The sequence below is a fragment of the Hemibagrus wyckioides genome, linkage group LG09, assembly GCF_019097595.1.
Source record: "Hemibagrus wyckioides isolate EC202008001 linkage group LG09, SWU_Hwy_1.0, whole genome shotgun sequence".
Taxonomy (NCBI): domain Eukaryota; kingdom Metazoa; phylum Chordata; class Actinopteri; order Siluriformes; family Bagridae; genus Hemibagrus; species Hemibagrus wyckioides.
In genome coordinates, this window is record NC_080718.1 from 15,036,181 (window position 1) to 15,057,436 (window position 21,256).

General features: G+C 39.7%; 1 protein-coding gene across 1 annotated transcript; it reads left to right on the forward strand.

The window, feature by feature from the left end:
• The first annotated feature begins 1,951 nt into the window (after window positions 1-1,951).
• On the forward strand, window positions 1,952-17,610 carry peli2 (pellino E3 ubiquitin protein ligase family member 2). Its single transcript, XM_058399601.1, has 6 exons — window positions 1,952-2,513; window positions 7,165-7,294; window positions 12,733-12,834; window positions 14,169-14,366; window positions 14,632-14,820; window positions 15,844-17,610. Exons 1-6 carry the CDS (start codon window positions 2,395-2,397, stop codon window positions 16,432-16,434), a joined length of 1,329 nt encoding a protein of 442 aa, XP_058255584.1. The 5' UTR covers window positions 1,952-2,394; the 3' UTR covers window positions 16,435-17,610.
• Window positions 17,611-21,256: the final 3,646 nt, after the last annotated feature.

Here is a 21,256-nt window from a genome sequence, read left to right on the forward strand (position 1 = left end):
AGATCTGGGTTCAAGCTATCACTGTTGGGCCCTTGAGCAAGGCCCCCAAACCACCCTGCACCAGTGTCCATCAAGCATAGCCAGGAGACCTATTATTTTTATTTAATCAAAATCCAATGTTGTATTTATTGTTGATTTCATGTAGTTATTAGTCTATTTTAATTGTCACTTGAAATAAATGGGCTTAGTCCAAATGACCCAAGAAGTGTGTATGGACAAACAGCAGTCACAGAGCCAATGGCTCATTCATGTGCAATCATCTGTTGGAGAAGCAAATGGACAGCAGTTATGACTATACAATCAGCACCTTACACCTGTGTAATGTTAGATGATGTTTGTGACATCTATAACATATTAAGGTAATAACCTACATACTGAGTAATATGGTAGCACAGTGACACAACACCTCACAGCTCCTGGATCCCTGGTTTGATCATGATCTTGTGTTGTTATCTGTATAGAGTTTTGCATGTTTGATTTGTTCAGCTCCCCAAAACACCAAGGTGGCTACCCTATGCTACCCTGGGGTGTCAATCAAGAATGTGAATGAGGGTGCATGGTACATGGTGCAGGCGGTATACTCACCTCACTACCAGTGTTTGAGGGAAAAGATCTGGATCCACTGCAACACTGATCAGGATAAAGCACTTACTAAAAATACTGAAGAAAATGTTTTAATAACTGTGATTTAATAACACATTATTAATAGGTATGACAGTGAAAAGCACCCAGGCTGAAGAGATGCAATACCACACAGGGTGTGGTATTGTGTGTTTTAATTCCACACAGGGTGGGAGGAGTCAGTGCTGACACTACTCTTCTCTCTGTACTGGACTGTACAATAAAACACACACCACACACTACACACAATACACTCCGGTTTATACAGAACTGTCAATACATTGAGATTTGCACAGAACTCATAAACATGCAGTTTTTGCACATAACAGTTTTTGCACATCGAATAGGTCTGTAACCTTAAACACTTGTCTTGCACATTACTTGTTTTTCATCCAATTCTCCATATTTATTCCTAAATCTCTGTATTTAGTATTTTTCTGATATATTTTCTTATATTGTTATATTCCGCTATATTTTGTAATATTTTATATTTTGTTATTTAATGTGTTTTTGTTATATTCTATATTTGTTATTTGATATATTTTTTTGTTATATTTTTGTACCCTAATTTGGGTATTTTAGTATTTTTGTTAAATTCCTTCCTATATTATCTATTACCTGTGTTTGTGGATACTGCTGGAAACTGTGAATTTCCCTTTGGGATGAATAAAGTATCTATCTATCTATCTATCTATCTACCACTACAGAAGACTAACAAACATTTTTCCAGTGTCTTATAATTGCCAGAATTACATTTCTGGTATTTGGCAGACACCCTTATCTAAAGCAATTTACAATTTTTCTCATTTTATATCTGAGCAATTGAGGGTTGAGGGCCTTGCTCAGGGGCCCAGCAGTGGTGGACCCAGGATTTGAACTCACAACCTTCCATTTAGCCATCTAACACCTTAACCACTAAGCTATCACACTGTATCAGGGTATGACATTGCCACTTGAACACTCCAATAAAATCAATTTGAATTCCCTCTTGAAATATTGACCTATAAATCACTGCAGACTTTACAGTCTGTTGTGGCTGAAACATATGAACCTCCTCTTATCCTGGCATCCTACTGATACTGCTCCAGTTTAGAAAAGATCCAAAGACTACTAGTTCATCTAAATGATCGTCATTATAACACTACACAACATGGTATTTAAAAACTGAGCAAACAAGAGAAAGCCTTTCGTCCGAGAGCTGAGCTCCACATATGGTGTGAATATCCCTTTAAAAATATCCAAATTTTACTCTTTGTTTACATAATTGAAGGTGCCGCCTCAGACCGTGGCGCGCTTGGACTGTTCCATTGGAGGGAGAACCTTTGATTTGTCTGGAGGTTGCGCGATTAACCGGAAACATTTTAACGCAGATAATATAATTCAGGACAAGTTTACGTGTGACTATAATACAGTGTAATCTGGGTCGGGATTTGGAAGTCACTGTACTACTTCTTTAGATTTCTCCACGCAGCTCGCCCCGTTTAAAGTGGGCGAGAGTGAGTGGTACAGTCCACCCCCTACCGTGTAGCCTAATGTTTTTCCACTTGGCAGAAAGCGGCCGAAGCACGAAGTTAGTCGATTATTTGATAATTGGAAATGTTTTGTGAAACATTTTAACTATTCAGCCCGTATCTCCTGCACGAGCTTACTGGGTTTATTTTGTAAAAGCGAAAAAAACTTGAGTGGGGGCGGAAAAGAGGCGGAAAATGGCCGTTAGCCGCGTCCTTTGAAGTATTTCTGCTGTGATCTTTTTCCCTGGATTGGAGCCACTAAATGCAGAGCGAGGAGCGGCCGCTTATTGAGGTGAACAGCCTGATGTTTTCTCCGGGTCAGGAGGAGACCTGTGCACCCACCAAAGAGCCTGTAAAGTACGGGGAACTGGTTGTTCTCGGGTGAGTTTGACAATAGTCATCATGTTTCCCTCTAAACCCAACTCCTGGGGAACTTTACATGATCTTAACTGGCGTTATCTGATCCTACACTGTGGAGATTCCAAGTAGTCAGCTTCGTGTAACGTTAACAACACGGAGACTTTCAGAAAGCCACTGTCTGCTGGGCAAAACCGTGTTCTTACTAAATATATTCGTGGAATCGGTTTGTTTCTGTACAGGAGGTATTTTGGAAGCGTAAGCGACCTCCCATGGGCTTAAAATTCACGCGCTCACGTTACTCGTGAACCGAAACACGTGCTTTTCCTCCTCAGTCCTCAGCCGGAATAACATACATTTAGCTGCTTTGTGCATCTGCCATGATGGGAAGGCGACTATTTCACGCAATACACATGATAACACAGCCGCTTGAACCAAGTCAGAGCCTCATGCTTGAGGTAAAATCTCGGGCTTTCTGCTTTTGCAGCTGTTGTTAATTTACTGTGTTGCATTAGTTGGCCACAGCGGAGAGTCTCTCTCTCTCCCTCTCTCCGTCACTCAGGAAGTCCCACAGAGATCCAGGGCTTTGGAGGAATTCGGAAGTTGTTTTAATCCACCAGGCTTCTCTTTCCCATTTCCTCCCATGTGATCGGCCTATTTGGGGGGGGGACTATTAAAAAATAGTTTTTCCTTTACAGCACCCCTGTTTAAGAGTTATGAAATCCTTGCTTGAAGGTTCTTGTATATTTGTGTTATATTTGCATTTGAGATCATCTTATGTGATCTCATGCTCCTCACACCACGCTATTGTTATTATATGACTGACTTTTCAGTGAGCTTTCATTACCCACTTCCAGGCTGAACATCAGTACCAGGCTTGTTCTTGTCCTGCAAGTTTTTTTTTCTCTAGCTCGATCTGCCTGGCACGGGACCCTGGCACACTTTGTGGAGAGGGACTGAGGCTGAAAGAGTGTATTATTGATCTGGGCACAGGAACTGTGTCTCCTCAGTCCTGCTGTCTCTGTTCATTGTCCTCACTGGCCTGACTGGCCTTATTGATAGGGTTTTGTGTGACCTTACTAGCCTCTTCGAAGCAACACCTCTGGCAGGACATTTTGATTTTCATTGACTGATCTTTGTGGGTGGATCTGGAGGGGAAAAAGGATCTCTCTGAGCCATTGACTGGTTCACTGTGTGGTATTCAGTGTCATGTGGCATGCTTGTTTCTGAAATGGCTTTAATCACGGTCACCTGAGAAGGGCTGATTGAGTTCTGCCTCATGATTTTAAACAGTTTCAGGATTTCACTCATAACAGAAACACACTATGTTAATTTGGTCAGATGATGGAAAAAGATTTACTGTACACAGCTTCAAGCAAGTATGTTTATTTCGGTTTCAGTGATCGTTCATGTCTTCAAAAGAATTTGGAACTCTAAGTCGAAACACTTGCTAGTTGTGTTCATGTGAAATTCACCCCAGTTGTGTTTAGACTGCTTTATGTCAGACAGAGATTCCTGTTGTACAGTTCCGCTAGAGTAATCTGTCTGGATTATTTTAACAAACCTGTGAAATCCCCCCCCCCCTTCCCCTCCTGTGAGGTTTGTTGTTTTGTGATTTGTGGTGACAAGTGAGACAGGCTCTGTGGGAATGACCCCTGACTGCAGGACAGGTGCAGCTGATCACTTCCACAGAGGATTCTGGCTCAGGGCAAAGGGAAAGGATTACAATCAGCTACACAGGACTGAGTGCCTGTCTGAGAAAACTTTCACCATATTCATTTCTCAGGTTCTGACTCTTGTTCTCGTCAATCTTTATGTTTCTAGAAAGAGTTTAGCTGGAGAAGTCAAGAATCATGTTGATGAGCTCCCCCAGATGTATTTATGTAGGTATGTCGTGATCTCCCCAGCCCGGCTTAGGACATCGCTTGGAAATGGTTAGTTAGGGGGACGAAAATCAATAGCTAGGTATCTGGGACAGAATCTGGGCAGAATTATTGTCTGGTATTTTTATTTCTCATTTGGCCTTGCCCAGCAGACCAGTCCGAAAAAAGAAAAGCCTGCTTTACGAAACGAAATGTTTAATTTTGTGTAGATTTTTAATTACAGTGCACTCCACAGTGATACAACACATCTTGATGCTGTAACTATAGCATGTGCTCACGACTCCTAACTGCCTGCAGCACTACACATCAGGCACAATCTGTACCATTTCCCAGCAGTTTTTACTGGGTGGATTAATAAGCTGCAACACATTACAGACTTCTCAGAATCAGGAACATGCAGCTCTGTGGAAACACACACCCACAACACGTACACTTACCTTGTGGTTTAAACATACTGAGAGAAAATGAAGTATGCTAGCTAGACTCAAATAATGATTATGTGGTAAGGTAGATTTGAAGGCAGTGATTGTGTTTAGGCTGTTATCTAGCTGTTCATACTTTTTAGCCTAGTCAGTTAAGTCTCTGAGCAACCATAACTGAGTAGGAAGCCTTTGTTGTGTTATGCAAATAAAAAGCCTAATCCCGAACTTCTGTAGCTTTTTATACGAGTTTGACTACAAAGTGGGAACTCGGATATCAGAGTAATGTCAGATGAAACAAATATATCTGTAGATGGGTGGATCTACAGCAAATACGTGTATATACAGCAAGCTATTTTAAAAGTAAAGACTTGCTGAACATGGATTCGAGGTCTTCATTTCATTTCCGAGTAAGAATTTCGAGTATTCCTATTCAAGGGTTTTTTCCCTATTCTTTTCCTAGTTGAAGGTTCTGAATATTCCTTTAGTTCAGTGCAGCATTGTCTTGTCGAAAGTGGCCAATGCATCACATAAGTAAAAAAGACTACTGTAATTTAGTTTCAATTGTTTTTCTGTAAGTTAAGAATCCACTAAATTTATGCAGGTGTTATAAACATTGTTTATGTAGACAACCATAAGTAGTGCCAGCAACAAATCATGCCATAAAAAGCTTTACAGGAATAAAAACTTAAGAAATAAAACTTTGTTCAAATGTAAAATCCAAATAACATGTACAAGTTTTATTTGTATTTAATTTTAACGATGGACATTGTCACAAAGCAAAAAGAAAAAGATATATATTTCCATTTATAAATGTATCCCTAATGAACAAGGAAAGTCTATCACATGAGGAAGAAACCTGTAGTAGGAACCCATCCTCATCTGGATGGATCAAAAATGATTTATTTTCTTAAACTCTATGCTTTATGGTTGAAAAGTGCTAATTGTATAAATCTAAGGTGAGACTGAGCATCTTAATGCATTGCAGTATTAACAGTTGTGTTGAGCTGATGTTATTAACTGTTAACTGATGGAGACTTGAGTGCTTGTTCTTAGCAATAAACATGCACAAGTTTTTAATATAGATTATTAAAAATAGATTAGAAAAATAGATTCTGTTTAATATGGTACCCACTGTTTCCTTTTGCTGAGACTGACCGTGTTAAGACTTCTAACAATTTAGAAACTTGTATTTAACCAACATAAGGTGGGAAATTGACTGACGTGCAAGATTATATTGTTTACTCTCTTATGACGACCTGGTGATTGTCTAAGTGTTTTAGACAAAATTCTTTTATAACTTTTAGGGATTCCCTAAATTTGTTCTGTTCATTGACTATATCATGCTTGAAGAAGTTTTTTTTCTGAGATGTTCCAAAAAATGTGTCTTACTTTCTGCTGGAAACCAGCATATATAAAGCTCGTGGCCAGAAAAGTGCATAAAAGATATCAGATTCTGTGTATCACATGGGCAGAACATATGGGCTGTCTGAATGCAAAGATTCAACTGTAAAATAAGTTTTGCACATAGGTTGGTACAATGATTATGCCAAATCAGCCCTGACCCGTCATGCACTGTGTATTCTGACTCCTTTCTATCAGAACCAGCATTAACTTCTTCAGCAGTTTGAGCAACAGTAGCTCGTCTCTTGGATCGGATCACATGGGCCAGGCTTCACTCCCCACATCTTGGCTGCCCATGACCTTATCACCGGTTCACCACTGTTCCTTCCTTGGACCACTTTTGATAGATACTGACCACTGCAGACCGGGAACACCCCACAAGAGCTGCAGTTTTGGAGATGCTCTGATCCAGTCGTCTAGCCAGCACAATTTGGTCCTTCATCAAACTCGCTCAAATCCTTACACTTGCCCATTTTTCCTGCTTCTAACACATCATCTTTGAGGACAAAATGTTCACTTGCTGCCTAATATATCCCACCCACTAACAGGTGCCATGATGAGATCATCAGTGTTATTCACTTCATCGTCCGTGCTCATAATGTTATGCCTGATCGCTGTATATTTCATTTAAATATGTAAAATGTTGTGGCCAAAGAATATGATCTGAGACGACCCTTTTAAACTAAACATGTTGGTTGTTATGACGAGGAGCGTCCTGAGTAACATGTAGTTAACAGCATTCTACATTAACTGTTGCATATATTCAAGAGTTATACCTAGTATTAGTTGCATATATTGACTAGTTGGATTGTCAGATGCAGGATAAAAACCTATCACAAAAATGTTATTTCTTGTAGTGTAACTTAAAATGCATTGCATTAGACTTGATTCTTACGTCACATGAACTCGTGACTAAGCATGCCTTATTACATGAACCCAAAATTTGAGTTTCTTCTTGTTCACACGCAGGTACAATGGATCCCTCCCCAATGGAGACCGTGGAAGGAGGAGGAGCCGCTTTGCCCTATACAAGAGAGTCAAGGCCAACGGCGTTAAGCCAAGCACTGTGCACATCCTCAATAACCCGCAGGCCAGCAAGGTACCTCACATTTTGTAATGCCTTCCTGTTATAGGTTTAACTTCTTGGTTTCTGAATGCAGAATGAGTAGACTGACAGAAGGTTCCTCTTGAAATGAAATGAAAATGAAATGTAATCTCTGATGCATCTGTTGTAAATAGTCGTTCTTGCAGTGGAAGCATGTTTACAACGCTTCTATGGAGGTGGGAGAAAATTGTAGTGGACTATGCACTGCTTTGGAGCAGATATTTGTGGTCAGCCTGCCTGTTTTTCTTCCCCAGCTGCAGCACTAGCTAATGCAGAAAGAAGCCAGAAATTAATGGAACACAAATAACAGTGTTACAATGGGAGGTTTTCATTTCTCCATCTTATAGGCATATTCCAGCCAAATCAAAATGTTTTTGTTTGTGTTTCCTGCCAATTTCTTCAATTTTGTCATTGCCAGTTGTAACCCATGAGCTAGATCTCCACTATCACAGAACAGCTACCAAATGTGGAGGCTGATGGTTAACACTTGCTTCCTCTGAGACATATGCAGCTCTCTTGTTGCTGTGACATGGTTGGGATTTAAATTCACTATTTCTTGGCAATAGGGCTAGAGCATTTCTGGAGGTTTTCCCTCTTCTGATTTAGTTGTGGGTGTGCCAGAATGGAATGCTGTAAAAACCTGCTTGTGTGGCTTTTGGCTGTAAGCCTCTGTGAAGAGGCTTTACATAGCATCAGCATGCTAATAAGATAGCACTGACTAATGATGTCAGAATTATGATCTTCGACATAGTCACCAGCCACAATTGTCCAGACTGAATCAGACCATAGTGACTCCTTTGTTTGTTTTGTGGGATGGTTGGCTTGTTTTTCGATTCCTCTTTGATAGCACCTGGTTTTTCCTGTGGTATGGTGTTCCCAGTAAAACAATACAGATAACCTGTTGATTCTCATTGTCCATCCTTCTTCAGTGAAAAATAACTTGCATAGTGACTGGAAACCTTTTAAAAAGGCCAGAGAAACTAAAATATTGTTCTCTGTAGCTGACATTCGCTTCCTGGAATAGTGCAGCATTACTTTTTCAATGCATTTCTGATTGTTTTTTTAAAGTGCACTTTAACCATACTCATTCTCAGTGTCTGAAATTCATCTGGAAGTGGCTGATTGTTTTCTGCGTAGCACGTGACCAAAAGACCAGAACCTTCTCACAGTCATTCGAGGTTATGGGCTGAGAATAGCCTCGTAATTCTGCTGCCTCTTTTTCACACGCCCAGGCATCGATGGACCTCTTTCATCTCTCCCCTTTAACTTGCATGCATGGTTGTAGTAATGCTTCCTTTGGTCTAAGGTTGGGTATTTTAGGCAAAATTACTCTTAGCATATTCCAACACATAATTAGAATAATGTTTGAATATGCAAATTAGGTGTGGGTGCACAAGGTGACACTTTAAGCTCCCTGCAGCTGGCATGTGCTAGCACAATCCACGTTTTAAACTTTTTTTTAATTGTGCATTATCCTTGTGAGCTAACTACAGCATGTTTAACTATGTATCTGCAGTATGTTAACTGCATAGCATAATGTCACACAGTTATTAGGCTCCATAGTGCCTTCGTTTCTTTTCTTAAATTAAGATGTATTATTGCAAAACTGCTGTCCTCCCCAAACATTGCACTCAGTACCTGGAGGCAGCTACACAGTTCCTCACTAATAAATATGCTAGGTATGCTATCCTCACAGTGACCTTGCACTTTGACCCCAAACTTCCTAAAAAGCTGAGACAAGAATTTTAATGTAATGTAATGTGCATATGTCAAATAAGGGCTGCCTTCTTATTTTTCACTGCAAATATAGCTGGCATTTTTAATGCAAAAATCATTTTTGTTTGCTATTAGCGACTATGCATTCTTCTTCTGTGCTCAGTGAGGGTTGGTGAAAATATCTCTACATCTACTGTGAAACATAGCTATAAGTGTTTGCAGCATAGTCTATCCTGCCTCTTTCAGCTCAGTGGCCTTCTCTTGCTCTAAATGGATAAAGAAGGAATAACAGCTCTATAGCCCTGACACCCTCTTCAGCTGTATTATTCTAATGTTACAAAGAATAGCCATTCTTTTTACAGTTAAAGTTGCTCTAAACTGGGCTCGCATTCAGCCAGAAGGCAACAAACTGTCACTGAACCCTTCACAGAACAATGTGTGTTTCTTCGGAGGTCTTTCACTTGTGTTTCTTTGTCAGAGTTGCTTTGTGAGCTCTGCATTAATTGATGGCCATTGAGGCAGCTGTAAAACTACAGCTTACTGTGAACCAACAGCGTCTTCTTACACTTTCCTCACAAAACAGTTGTTGAAAGATACAGTATAGCCCACTGCCCATGGGCCTCAGGGCTTATTGTCACTGAGCTTTTGTGTTTTTGTGCTCCGGTGTACACTGGGGATGGGATGGGAGATGGTTGGACCCCCTGTGAAGCTGGAAGTGAGACAGAGGTGCTGTGTCCCTGCCAGCCTCCATGACTGAACCTGCATGCTAGGCTGCTTTCACAAGGATATTTTGGCATCCATGATGAAATGCAGAGATTGTTGTTTGATGCAACAGATTGTGTTGCTGGTTTGTTGTAAGTGTTTTGGGTCGTCTTATTGCAAATAAAATTCATTCAAACATGACATTTGTATTTTAAAACTGCTTTAAGTTGCTGTTCACAAAGGCTTTCCTGTATATTCAGTCTTTTTAGTTAATAAAACATGCATAAAATTATTTATTCCTCTTCACTATTTGCCTTATCCTGGTCAGGATTGCACTGGATACAAAGCCTATTCTGGAAACACTGAGCAGGAGGTGAGAATATACACCCTTAGATGAGACTGTGCGTGCGCACCTTCACACTCGAAGGCATTTTATCCAGTCCACCTACTATCATGGGAAGTGGAAGAAAACTGGAGAACCACACATGAGCAGAACATGTGAAATTCCACACAGACAGCAACTCAAGCTCAGAGCTGAAGCAGGGACCCTATGAGCTGCAAAGCTACACACCGCACCACCGTACCGCCCTTAGAAACAACCCAAAATAAAACTACTGGTTTATCCTGTAGCATGTCTATTCTTTAGGCTTCTAATTGCAGTGGTGAGTAAGAACTATACAGAACACAACCCTAAAGGACCCTGTTTAAATACCACAGTACTACTGAGATTTGTTTCGAATCTTTAGCGGAAACCTTGTTTATTTCAGGCAAATGATAATTTGTAGTATATGACCAAGGAGAGCCAGAGTTTGAATTGATGTTTGTCAATATTTCTACCCTGTAATGTCGTCTCATTCTTTTTATTTAGCAAGTCAATTTTTAACGTTTAATCTTAGCCAGCTGCAGTGCTGTTGCCAGCTTGTCCTGGTCCTCTGCCTTCTTAAAATGAAACGTACACAAGCCATGGATGGCTTGAAGTGACCAGGATTGTATATCAGTTAATTTTCCTCCAGCCTGCACAACATCAACATCAACATGAATAACTGAAGCCTGCTGGCTGGGACATGGACAGACAAATGTCCACATGCTTGCCAACTGCGCTAAACTTTAACAGCAAATAATTTTCATGCATTGAATTCCATTGGGTGATTTGTTTTCCATAGTGGTTGTTTGTCAAAGTGATGAGCATTTTGAGTTAAAATGAGTACTTAATATTTCCATCGAATGGTCTGATTTCTGCAGCACAGCAGCCTTTTTGTGTAGCAGTTGCAAACATAATAATGCTTATATTTTGGGAACAGCTATGATTAAGTCACTACTGTGGGATTGGTTAGAGTTTCTGCAAGAGTGGGTGGGGTTGGTCAGAATTCCTGTAGTGGGAGTTACCGGGCGGAATTTTTTGAAAGAGCCGGTGGGATCGGTCAGATTTTCTGTCGGAGAATACTGGAAAAATGCCGATCATTGAATTTACTTCATTTATATGCGTACATCAATTCCACATTAATTAAAGTAGCAGTTTGTTTCCACACACACATCACATCCAGACCACAGGATTTCTGCAACAGTCACATTACCACCACACTATTCTTTACCACTCATACTTTCAGTGGCTTAAATTAATACAGTAGTTATACTTCCTGTCAGCCCCAACATCCTCATGAGACTTCATAATGTAATTAGTTTATGTTAATACTGTGTGGATTGATCATACTTGCTCTCCATAATTCCATCAGGCAATTAGAAACTTCATTAAATTAAAGTTTAGTTAAACAATAAGTCCATGATTTGATGTGGAATCCATACCTAATAAATTATCGGTAAACTAACCGACCACTTTTTCAGTGTAGGGGGATTGACCAGAATTATTGTGAGAGCAGGTGGAATTAGTCAGAAATTCTGAGAGAGTGGGCAGGATCGGTGAGAAATTTTGTAAGAGTGGGCAGGAGTGGGATTATGGCTAAGACGATCATCATGTGTTGTGTAATAGATTGCTCTATGGGGAATACAACTGGCAACCATGATTCTTGCTGTAACATAAGTAAGCTATTATTCTATTTCGTGTGAATTTTGAAAAGTATTCCAAGTGCAATTATTTTATTTTTATTACCATTACCTGTGGCCATCAGCAGTTCATCATCAGTAGTTTTGTTAAAGACTTAAATGTTCCTGAGAAGTTATCACTCTTAAATGAATCCTTTCTTTCAAGTATGAGTATACCAGCATGCATGAATACAATACATGGAAGTGATCTGCGCATATGTTCACGCTTCCCGAATTCCGACTCTATTCTCGATTCTATTCACTGTTCACTCAGACTGCTGTGGCCAGACTCTCTAGCTGTTCTTTCCTCTGGTATAATGCACATGACCTCGTTTTTTACTCCCCTTGTGATGTGGAGATTTGGAAATCACAGATTACTGAGAGAAAGAGGGTGAGGAGGGAAAGGTGGCTACACTGTGATAAAATCCCTTCATGTCCTGTGGAAAATGAACTGCGGTATGGCTACATTTAATTAAAAATGTTGTCCTTGCCCTGGATGAGGATGGTCAGAAAAGCTTCGTTAAAAAAAACGCGACCTCCCTATGATGTCTGTGTGAAACATGAAACTGTTGTCTTTTAGATATGAATCGATGCACTGCATTTCTGTAGTTGATTTTTTAATCTATACTGCACATAGCGTTGTCCGCTTGCTTGGAACGGTCACAGATGGCTTCTGAATATATTATCAAAGTGTTAAATACTTTTACATAATCGAGTGACCTTATTTTGTTTGTTGAGCAAATGGGATAGATGTTTGTGCTCAAAATAGTTACAGGGAATCAAGATGACTATCCAAATTACACTTACATAGAGTCTAACATCTTTTTCAATGCAAAAAAAAACATGAAAACCTTAAACAATGCTCTTCCCAGCGATTGTTGTACGTTTTCCTGTTGTACCATGATAAATAGCATGACTTTTGTTCCCTCTGTTAGGCTGGAGAATAACAAACATTTGTTTCTGTTATGTCTTAGGCCGTGAACTGTAAGGGTCAGCACAGTATCTCCTACACTCTGTCCAGAAACCAGACTGTGGTTGTAGAGTACAGCCATGACAAAGACACAGACATGTTCCAGGTACAGTAAAACACACACACACACCAGTGATATAGCTGTATAAGAGGTATTAAATGAGTTATGTAAGGGATAAAACATGACACAGTGTGCTGTATTTTAGGAAAATGACAATGCATTGGTGTGAAGTTGATTATTTTCTATTAACATCATTCCCCAAATTGTTTTTTTCCCCTCTTGTAACATGGCAAGATTTCATTTTATTAATGAACAACACTTTGTGCTTTTTAGCTATTTATTGTTGTGTAATTACTGCAAGATTTATAAGACCAGCAGTTTTATCCTCTCTCTTGAAGTTAAGACCATTAAACAGTGCTTGGCATGTTACAGAAAAGCCAGAACATGCAGTAAGAAATGCAGTCTGTGATGGAAAAGTCTGGAGACACCGGAAACTTTTTACATAAACAAATGAAAAAATAAAAAATTTTTATGTGTTAAATATCACTACATTTTTAATCTGTGGTCTGTTTATATCTACCATACAAATCCCTTTTAAATGAGTTTTTATTATACAAAAACAATAATGTATTAAAACAGGCAGAAATATATCATTTAAATTGCAACCTGATCCATCAGAGCCGTTGTTATAGAAGGTTAATCAATACCTTCTGACCAGTCAGTTTAAAGGGCAGTGGTATCCCGTGCAATACTGCATTATTCATGCTGACCTAATAAACTGTCGAAGCTGGCATATGTTGCCTAGTCATAGTTCTCTCCAAGCTTCTCACCCTCAGTCAGATCCACTCACATCTGTCCATCACAGGCCTGCTCCAGCTCTGTCATGACCAACCATTTACTGTTACACACACATCCTCAGGCATGAGGAAGTGTGTGTGTGTGTGTGTGTGTTTGGGAGCACAAACATGTACAAACAAAGACAAATGGCCATGAATAAAAAGTTAAAACGGGAACCAACAGGAACCCACAGAGGTGAAAAACAGAAACTGTTTAGTTTAAGTGGTTGTTTTTTAAAGTGTTGTTTCATCCGAAAACGTAATACTCAGTAACTTCTTTCCATTTTAGTTAGATTGTCACTGTGTGTATTCATTGCAGCAAAATGTGTTATTAAAGTAGAAAGCAGAAGTGCAGACAGTGACACAGATGTGTCCTCATATTGGTATCCACTATGCCTTGTAATGCAATTTTTTATAGTTTCCATTTGGTTATAAATTAAGAAATAAAAAGGGCACTTTTGGGCATTTTTTTTTTTTTGTTGGATTGATATTGCTGATTTTAAATAAAGCCTCTTTTAAATTATCTGGGTCCAGTCTACTTGTCTTTTTCGGTTGACCACACATTCATACACACTTAGCCTTTTTTTTGTGCTGTGAATTTAGATTGGGCGATCGACGGAGAGCCCGATTGACTTTGTGGTGACGGACACTATGTCAGGGGGTACAGACGGCGAGGACTCTCCCATTACACAGAGCACCATTTCACGCTTTGCCTGTCGGGTGGTGTGTGAACGCAACCCTCCATACACGGCACGTATCTACGCTGCAGGTTTCGACTCTTCCAAAAACATCTTCCTAGGGGTAAGCGGACACTTCCACAGGATCGTACATTTCCGTGCGTGTATTGTCCACGAATGAGCCTCCTGGCTATTTTATCACTGTTATTTGAGAAAGCGTCTATCTATATATACATAAATGTTGTGACTTGTGAAGTATCTTCTTCTGCTGAGCTAGTAGAGCCTTCCAGAATAACTTGGTAAATATAGATATAAACAGAATTAGTCACGGCACTCATGGATGTTTTTATGCGCATGCCTAGTTGTTTACTGTGTTTATCTATCCACAGGAGAAAGCAGCCAAATGGAAGAATCCAGATGGCCAGATGGACGGACTGACAACCAATGGTGTGCTGGTGATGCATCCGCGCGGTGGCTTCACAGAGGAGTCCAAGCCTGGTGTGTGGAGAGAGATATCTGTGTGTGGAGATGTATATACGCTGAGAGAGACTCGCTCTGCACAGACACGAGGCAAATTGGTTAGTGCTACAAAATGTTTAATGTTCCATACATACCAAGGTTCAGAAGGCTTAGTTAATACAATTTACACTTTAGTTAATTATTTGGAATAAAGGTATGGACAACTAATCAGATTATAATCTTCAAGATTATGATGGTGTGATCACATGCACTAAAGATATAGACCATAGGCAAAGTGTTTAAGGCTGAGGTTAACTTGGTGGTTGATACCAATTATACCAAAATAACTAAAATAATTTAGAATATAATACTAAAATAATTATTAGTGATGTAATGTTTTTCATTATTTATTCTATCTCAATTTCACATGAACTAGCAGTCTTTTATGAAGTCTTCAGATTTTTTTGTCCATCACGTCACAGGGCTGAACCTTAGTCATCCTTGTAATGATTACTAGGCTACACTGTTTTGGGAGGAAATTTGATAAAATGTATGATCTTGGATCTTATCAACAGCAAATAATTTCCTCCTATCTTCAGTCTAGCGTCACAAACACGAAAAAACTTCCAGTATTGGCTTTGGCTGTACAGCACACAGACTGGCGTTTTTTAAATCTCGTCCTTGATATGATATTTGCCTCAGAGACTTATTTAATTTAATAGTTCTGAATTGAGTAATTACCTTAGGTTAAATATATCAAATAGTCATAATGTACTTTATGGGTCTGGACCTTTTAACAGATAGATTACAGCTGGACAAAGTCCAGGTCAGATGTTGTGTTTTTTTTTTTTTTTTTTTTACAGCTCTCTATCACCCTCTGCAGGTCAAGTGATTTTATACAATTTGCAAATGCTAGTAGTTTGCATTCTGACTGATTGTCACAATAGCTTATGCCAGTAGCGATACACAGAAATTATTCATATGAATAAGAGTGTTAGTATGTGAATAATGTGATAGAGTTGTGTGAGAATGGAACTAACCAGAACATAATCTTGTTCATCAAATCTAAACCCTTTTGACTTTAGAATGTAAGAGCACCCTGCATTTTTATATACTAACTGGGTCTTAATTTTGATGTCCAGGTGGATAGTGAGAGTAATGTGCTGCTGGACGGCTCTCTGGTGGACCTGTGCGGTGCCACTCTACTGTGGCGCACAGCCGAAGGTCTCTTTCATGCACCCACCCAGAAGCACCTGGAGGCACTGCGCCAGGAGTTGAATGCCATGCGGCCCCAGTGCCCTGTGGGCCTCAATACCTTGGCTTTTCCCAGCATGCACCGTTCCAGTCGGGCGCTGCCCAGTATTGCCCAGCAGCAGGACAAGCAGCCATGGGTGTACCTGGCATGTGGGCACGTGCACGGTTACCATGAGTGGGGCCACAGCACAGAGCGTGAACCTAACGACAAACGTGAGTGCCCCATGTGCAGGGCTGTGGGGCCCTATGTGCCACTGTGGCTAGGCTGTGAACCAGCCTTCTATGTGGACTCAGCAGCGCCTACGCATGCCTTCATACCTTGCGGTCACGTCTGCTCGGAGAAGTCAGCCCGCTACTGGTCTGAAATTCCCTTACCACATGGTACCCATGCTTTCCATGCTGCATGCCCATTCTGTGCCACACAGCTCAGTGTCACACAGGGATGTGCTAAGCTCATCTTCCAGGGTCCTGTAGACTGAGTGTGCAGCGCATAAGGATTGGTTGGACTCGAATGGAGTGGGAATTAAGAACTCGGAAAAAAAAGAAAAAAAGAAGACGCAGCAAAGAACTGTTGCACACCACAAGCCATGAAGCCATGTTTATATACTACTTCCAGTGGAATCTTTATTCTCCATCACTGTCGATATCAGAAGTACCTTGGAGATCGGTGAAGACTGTTGGCCATAATAATGAAGCAGTCTTATTTATCATAAGCTGTCGGATGAGATGGTCTACAGGTATTGTATCCCATCAGCACTGTGAGAACACTTTCAGATGCCCTTTAGAGCATTTCCTCGATACACTGTTTTTTAAACTACATAATGGACAAAGCTGCAGGTGAGTGTAGAAGCCACCAAATTGTAATATATTTAAGTCTTCAGCTTTTTGGTAATTGTTTTTCCACTAATCCATAATCTAATACAGTATTAAAAATTTCAGAATTAAATATTGACCACAATATTTGCTTTGGACTTAAAGTACCAAAATTTAGTTTTCCAAAGATAAAATGGCTGCTAAAACTGGACTATTGAAATCAGCTCTTGCCAGATCACAGACAAAAATGGATCACTCCCAGACACTGCTTGATCATGAACACGTTCTGCATTATTAAATTAGCTCTAAGGGACGTGTAGTTTCTAGGCATTTTTTTTTTTTGCTTTGAACAAATTTATGCCTCTGACCTGTAAGGTTTTCTCTGATGTGTTTCCAGTCCAGGAATTTTATTGTACTGTAACTCCTGAACCATTTTTGTTGCTAGTGAAGGAACAATATGCAGGCAGGGTCGATCTGGAGCATCCACATCCCTATAAGCCACATACTTAATGTAGAAGTTGCTTTAAACCAAAACCTTTAAACTTGGTGATTTTGGATATTTGACAGCTGTGAAACGAACAGGCTGCTGGCTGGTAATGAGCCAGTTTCCCATTTCTTATTGATTTCAGTTTTCTCACCAGTGAAAATTCAGTTACTAATAGGATGTGAACATGTTTTATAAGCTTGTTTTAAAGTGAAAGAATCTTGTCTTCTATTTTCTTAACCTTTGTACAGAGAAGAAATTTTTGTTCTGGCAAACTGGGGGGTGGGGTTGGGGGTTTAAAGGCGGTTTAAATGAGTTATTTTAATCAGATATGGGGTTATTGCATTTTAAAAACATCATAAAAGATTTAATTCAAAGCAGTCCTGTGTTTTGTGTTTCTTCTTTTGCTGCAGATGCATTTTACTACCAAAACAGATTGTTTATCTTGTTATACTGAAGCTATTTCGGTGGCATTAAAACATCATCCGGTCAATATTTGAGTCAACAGCGAGCAAGTAGAATGATTCCACAGTGTTGCTGAAAACAGACAGCAGAGCTATAAAGCTAGGTATTCACTGGTCCAGAAATTCCTTCCTAAGTATTCCTCAGGTTCTTCTTATTTAATACTTTTTATTGCCACAGTATGGCGCTGCTGCCAAAGCAATTGGATATTAAAAAAATACACAGCTTTTAAAAATAAACCTGATTAAAATAAAATGATTCTGGAGAGAAATGTCAGTGAGTGGGTCAGAGGAAACAATTAAAGGAAACTCTAAGCAAATGGAATAAATGGATACAAAAAATGAAAGAAAAACGAAGAAATAATCCCCTTTGCTCTTTATATGTAAGAAAAATGCAGTGGAATTTTTTTTTTGTTCTTTTTCCCCAATTTGCCTTCTAATATTTTCCTTGACTCAGACTCCGACTCTGTTTTAAATGATTTTTGTGAAGTATGTTTTAAAAGAAAAAGGAAATGTCTGGCTTGAAGGAATTTTCTAAATATATCTTGGCAGTTGGCAGTATCTATAGATGAGATGTGGAGTATCGTTAATATCTCAAGAAATCTTGTATGTTAAACATTTGTTAGAACGTCATCCACATTATCCGCTATACAGTGATTAGCCTATTTGTCATAAAGACATATAGAAGGATGTGAATGTTAAAAATTCAGTAACATGTCACAAGTAAGAACATATTTTCTCCTGTAGATGATGGAGAGAGGGCATGTGTGTTTTAATCAGTGCTGTTGTTTCTGTATGACACTGAATGTGTAAAAGGTGACTGACGCTTCCAGTAACCTGATACTGGCTTGCTCTTACCTACAAAGGTTTATTATAATTATATAATGAAATTTCTGCTGTTCTACACTAAGATAAAGGAATAAATCAATAGCATGTATAAAAGCATGCATAATGTGTAGTATGCCAAAAGTAACAGTGAAAAAATATTTTGTTGTACCTAAATGCTCATCAGCAGTCCATAATGTGTAGTGCGAAGCTACAGTGAAACTGAAACACTTGGATTTAGATCACAATGTATTAATATTATGTTTGCGGCCAATACGGCATCAATTTGTATTGGGAATCACAGACACAAGTGGCCACAGTGGATTTTTGAGCCATTCCACAGTGGTCAGGTCACTATATGATGCAGGTTGAGTGAATTGTTTCCTGACTCATTCTCCATGCATCACCCCAAGGTGGCTCGGTAATATTCAGATCTGGTGATCGTGGGAGGTGCTCAAATTTACTTTCCTCTGTTTATAAAACCGATCAGTCACCATTCTTGCTGTGTGTTTTGATGCATTATCATCCTGATACACAGCACCACCTTCAGGGTATAATATTTGAAACATTGGTTGTATATAGTTTTACAGAATGGTTCAGTAGTCCTTGGCGCAGCAATCTGCCTATCTAGCACAAGTAGTGGGCCTAGGGAATGCTGGATATTACAGTCCAAACCATCACTGATCCACCCACGTGCTTCACTCTTGGAATGCATCAGTCATAGTGGTAAGTTTCTTTGGGGCTTCTTCATACCGTGGGAAATATGGACTCATCTATGAGCAGTACAAGTTTCGCATTGTTCTCAGTCCAAGATTTCTCCTGCTAGCACCACTGAAACTGACGTTTGGCATTGGCACCAGTGTTGACCTGTAGAGCCCACAACGAGCAGGAGAGTTCAGATGTGCATTTAATTCTGCAGTGAGTTGGGAAGCTGTGGTTTTTATGTTTTTTTGGATGCAATCTGATTTAGCACTGGGACATCCCTCTCAGACAGCTTCCTCTTGCATCGACAGTTACTTAGTTACTTCTGTTGGATGTGGATCGTCCTTTGTGGTGGCATCACGGCTCTTAATACATCACAAAGACTTACTGTCCTGGTCACAGATGCACCAGCAAGATGCACACTCTTTGGAGGATACATCTCTGAAATCTCCCATTATGTTGTGTGGATTGCAATATTTTTATGTATAACTGCTATTGCTCTGCTAATTTAAGCTTCTCTGACTTATGCAATGTGAAATCAGTGAAGATATAGGTGCATATATAGCTATGAAACCTCCAAACACTATATTGACCAGTGTTTGTTTTATTGTCCAACACCCTATAAATTCCAGTGTTGCTGCATTGACATTATTTACAGCTGATGAAACAGATTTCCCTTACAATTTTGTTTAATATTTGCCTTAATATTAAGAGCTCTATAGCATTCAGGCTGTCTCTCTCTCTCTCTCTCTCTCTCTCATCATGTGAGTGTTCACACCCGCACACAAAGCTGGAAAGGCAGAAGTGAAGACAATGTCTTGTATTCAATCCCTCTTGGCTGTCTCCGCATGATGCCTGCCAGCTCAAGAAGTGAGTACATCTGAGGGATCAAAGCATGCAGAAGAGAATGATCTGCAAGCTTGCATCAGCAAACCTGACATACAGATGTGCCAAGTTGTGATGTCAAATCCTAACACGACAATTTTTTTTCAGTCTGATCCTGCGTCTTTGCATATGCGTCAGTAAAGTCAGTCACACAGCGCCTTATTATTTACAGTCCTAGTTTAATCCAGTCTGTGTAGAAATCATCACTCCTTATTTTCCCTTTTGGATAAAGAGGACTGATAAGGAATTGATTATAAAGGCTATGGATATAAAACAATTCAAGGAATACACAACTAAACATCCAGTGTGTCTTTCAGTAATAAGTATGTGAAGCAGGCATATACGATATGTAGGAAAGTAAGCAGAATCTGGTAATATAACAAACTGCATGCTACAGTACCATCCAAGTAGTCTGTCAGTGCATACCAAAATGGTACGCTTCGAACTAATTTATCAAATTAAATAGCATATGACAATATTGCATTGATTCATATTTCTATACTTCTACACACACTAGGTAGTAGACTACATACCTCTACACTAAATGATGTATAAAATATGCTGGCACCATACTGAATATCCTCAGGCATACTACCATATTAAATAGTACATGTATAAAAAAAAAAAAAAAATACTGGCAAGACTACACCAATCCGGCATAACATTATGACCACCTGCCTAATATTGTGTTGGTCCCCCTTTTGCTGTCAAAACAGCCCTGACCCTTCGAGGCATGGACTACAGTGAACTACCTGAAGGTGTGCTGTGGTATCTGGGACCAAGATGTTAGCAGCAGATCCTTTAAATCCTGTTGAGAGGTGGGGCACAATTTTGATAGATACTGACCACTGCAGACCAGGAACACCCCACAAGAGCTGCAGTTTTGGAGATGCTCTGATCCAGTGGTCTAACCATCACTATTTGGCCCTTGTCAAACTCAAATTCTTGTGAGATTGTTGACATGACTGCATCCCACAATTCCTGCAGAATTTTTTTCCAGGTGCACTGTGTTGCTGCAACTCTCCCATTTTATCACACCCCAATGGTGTTCTACTGAATTCAGATTCGGTGACTGCGAAGGCCACTGAAGAACACTGAACTCATTGTCATGTTCACAGAACCAGTTTAAAA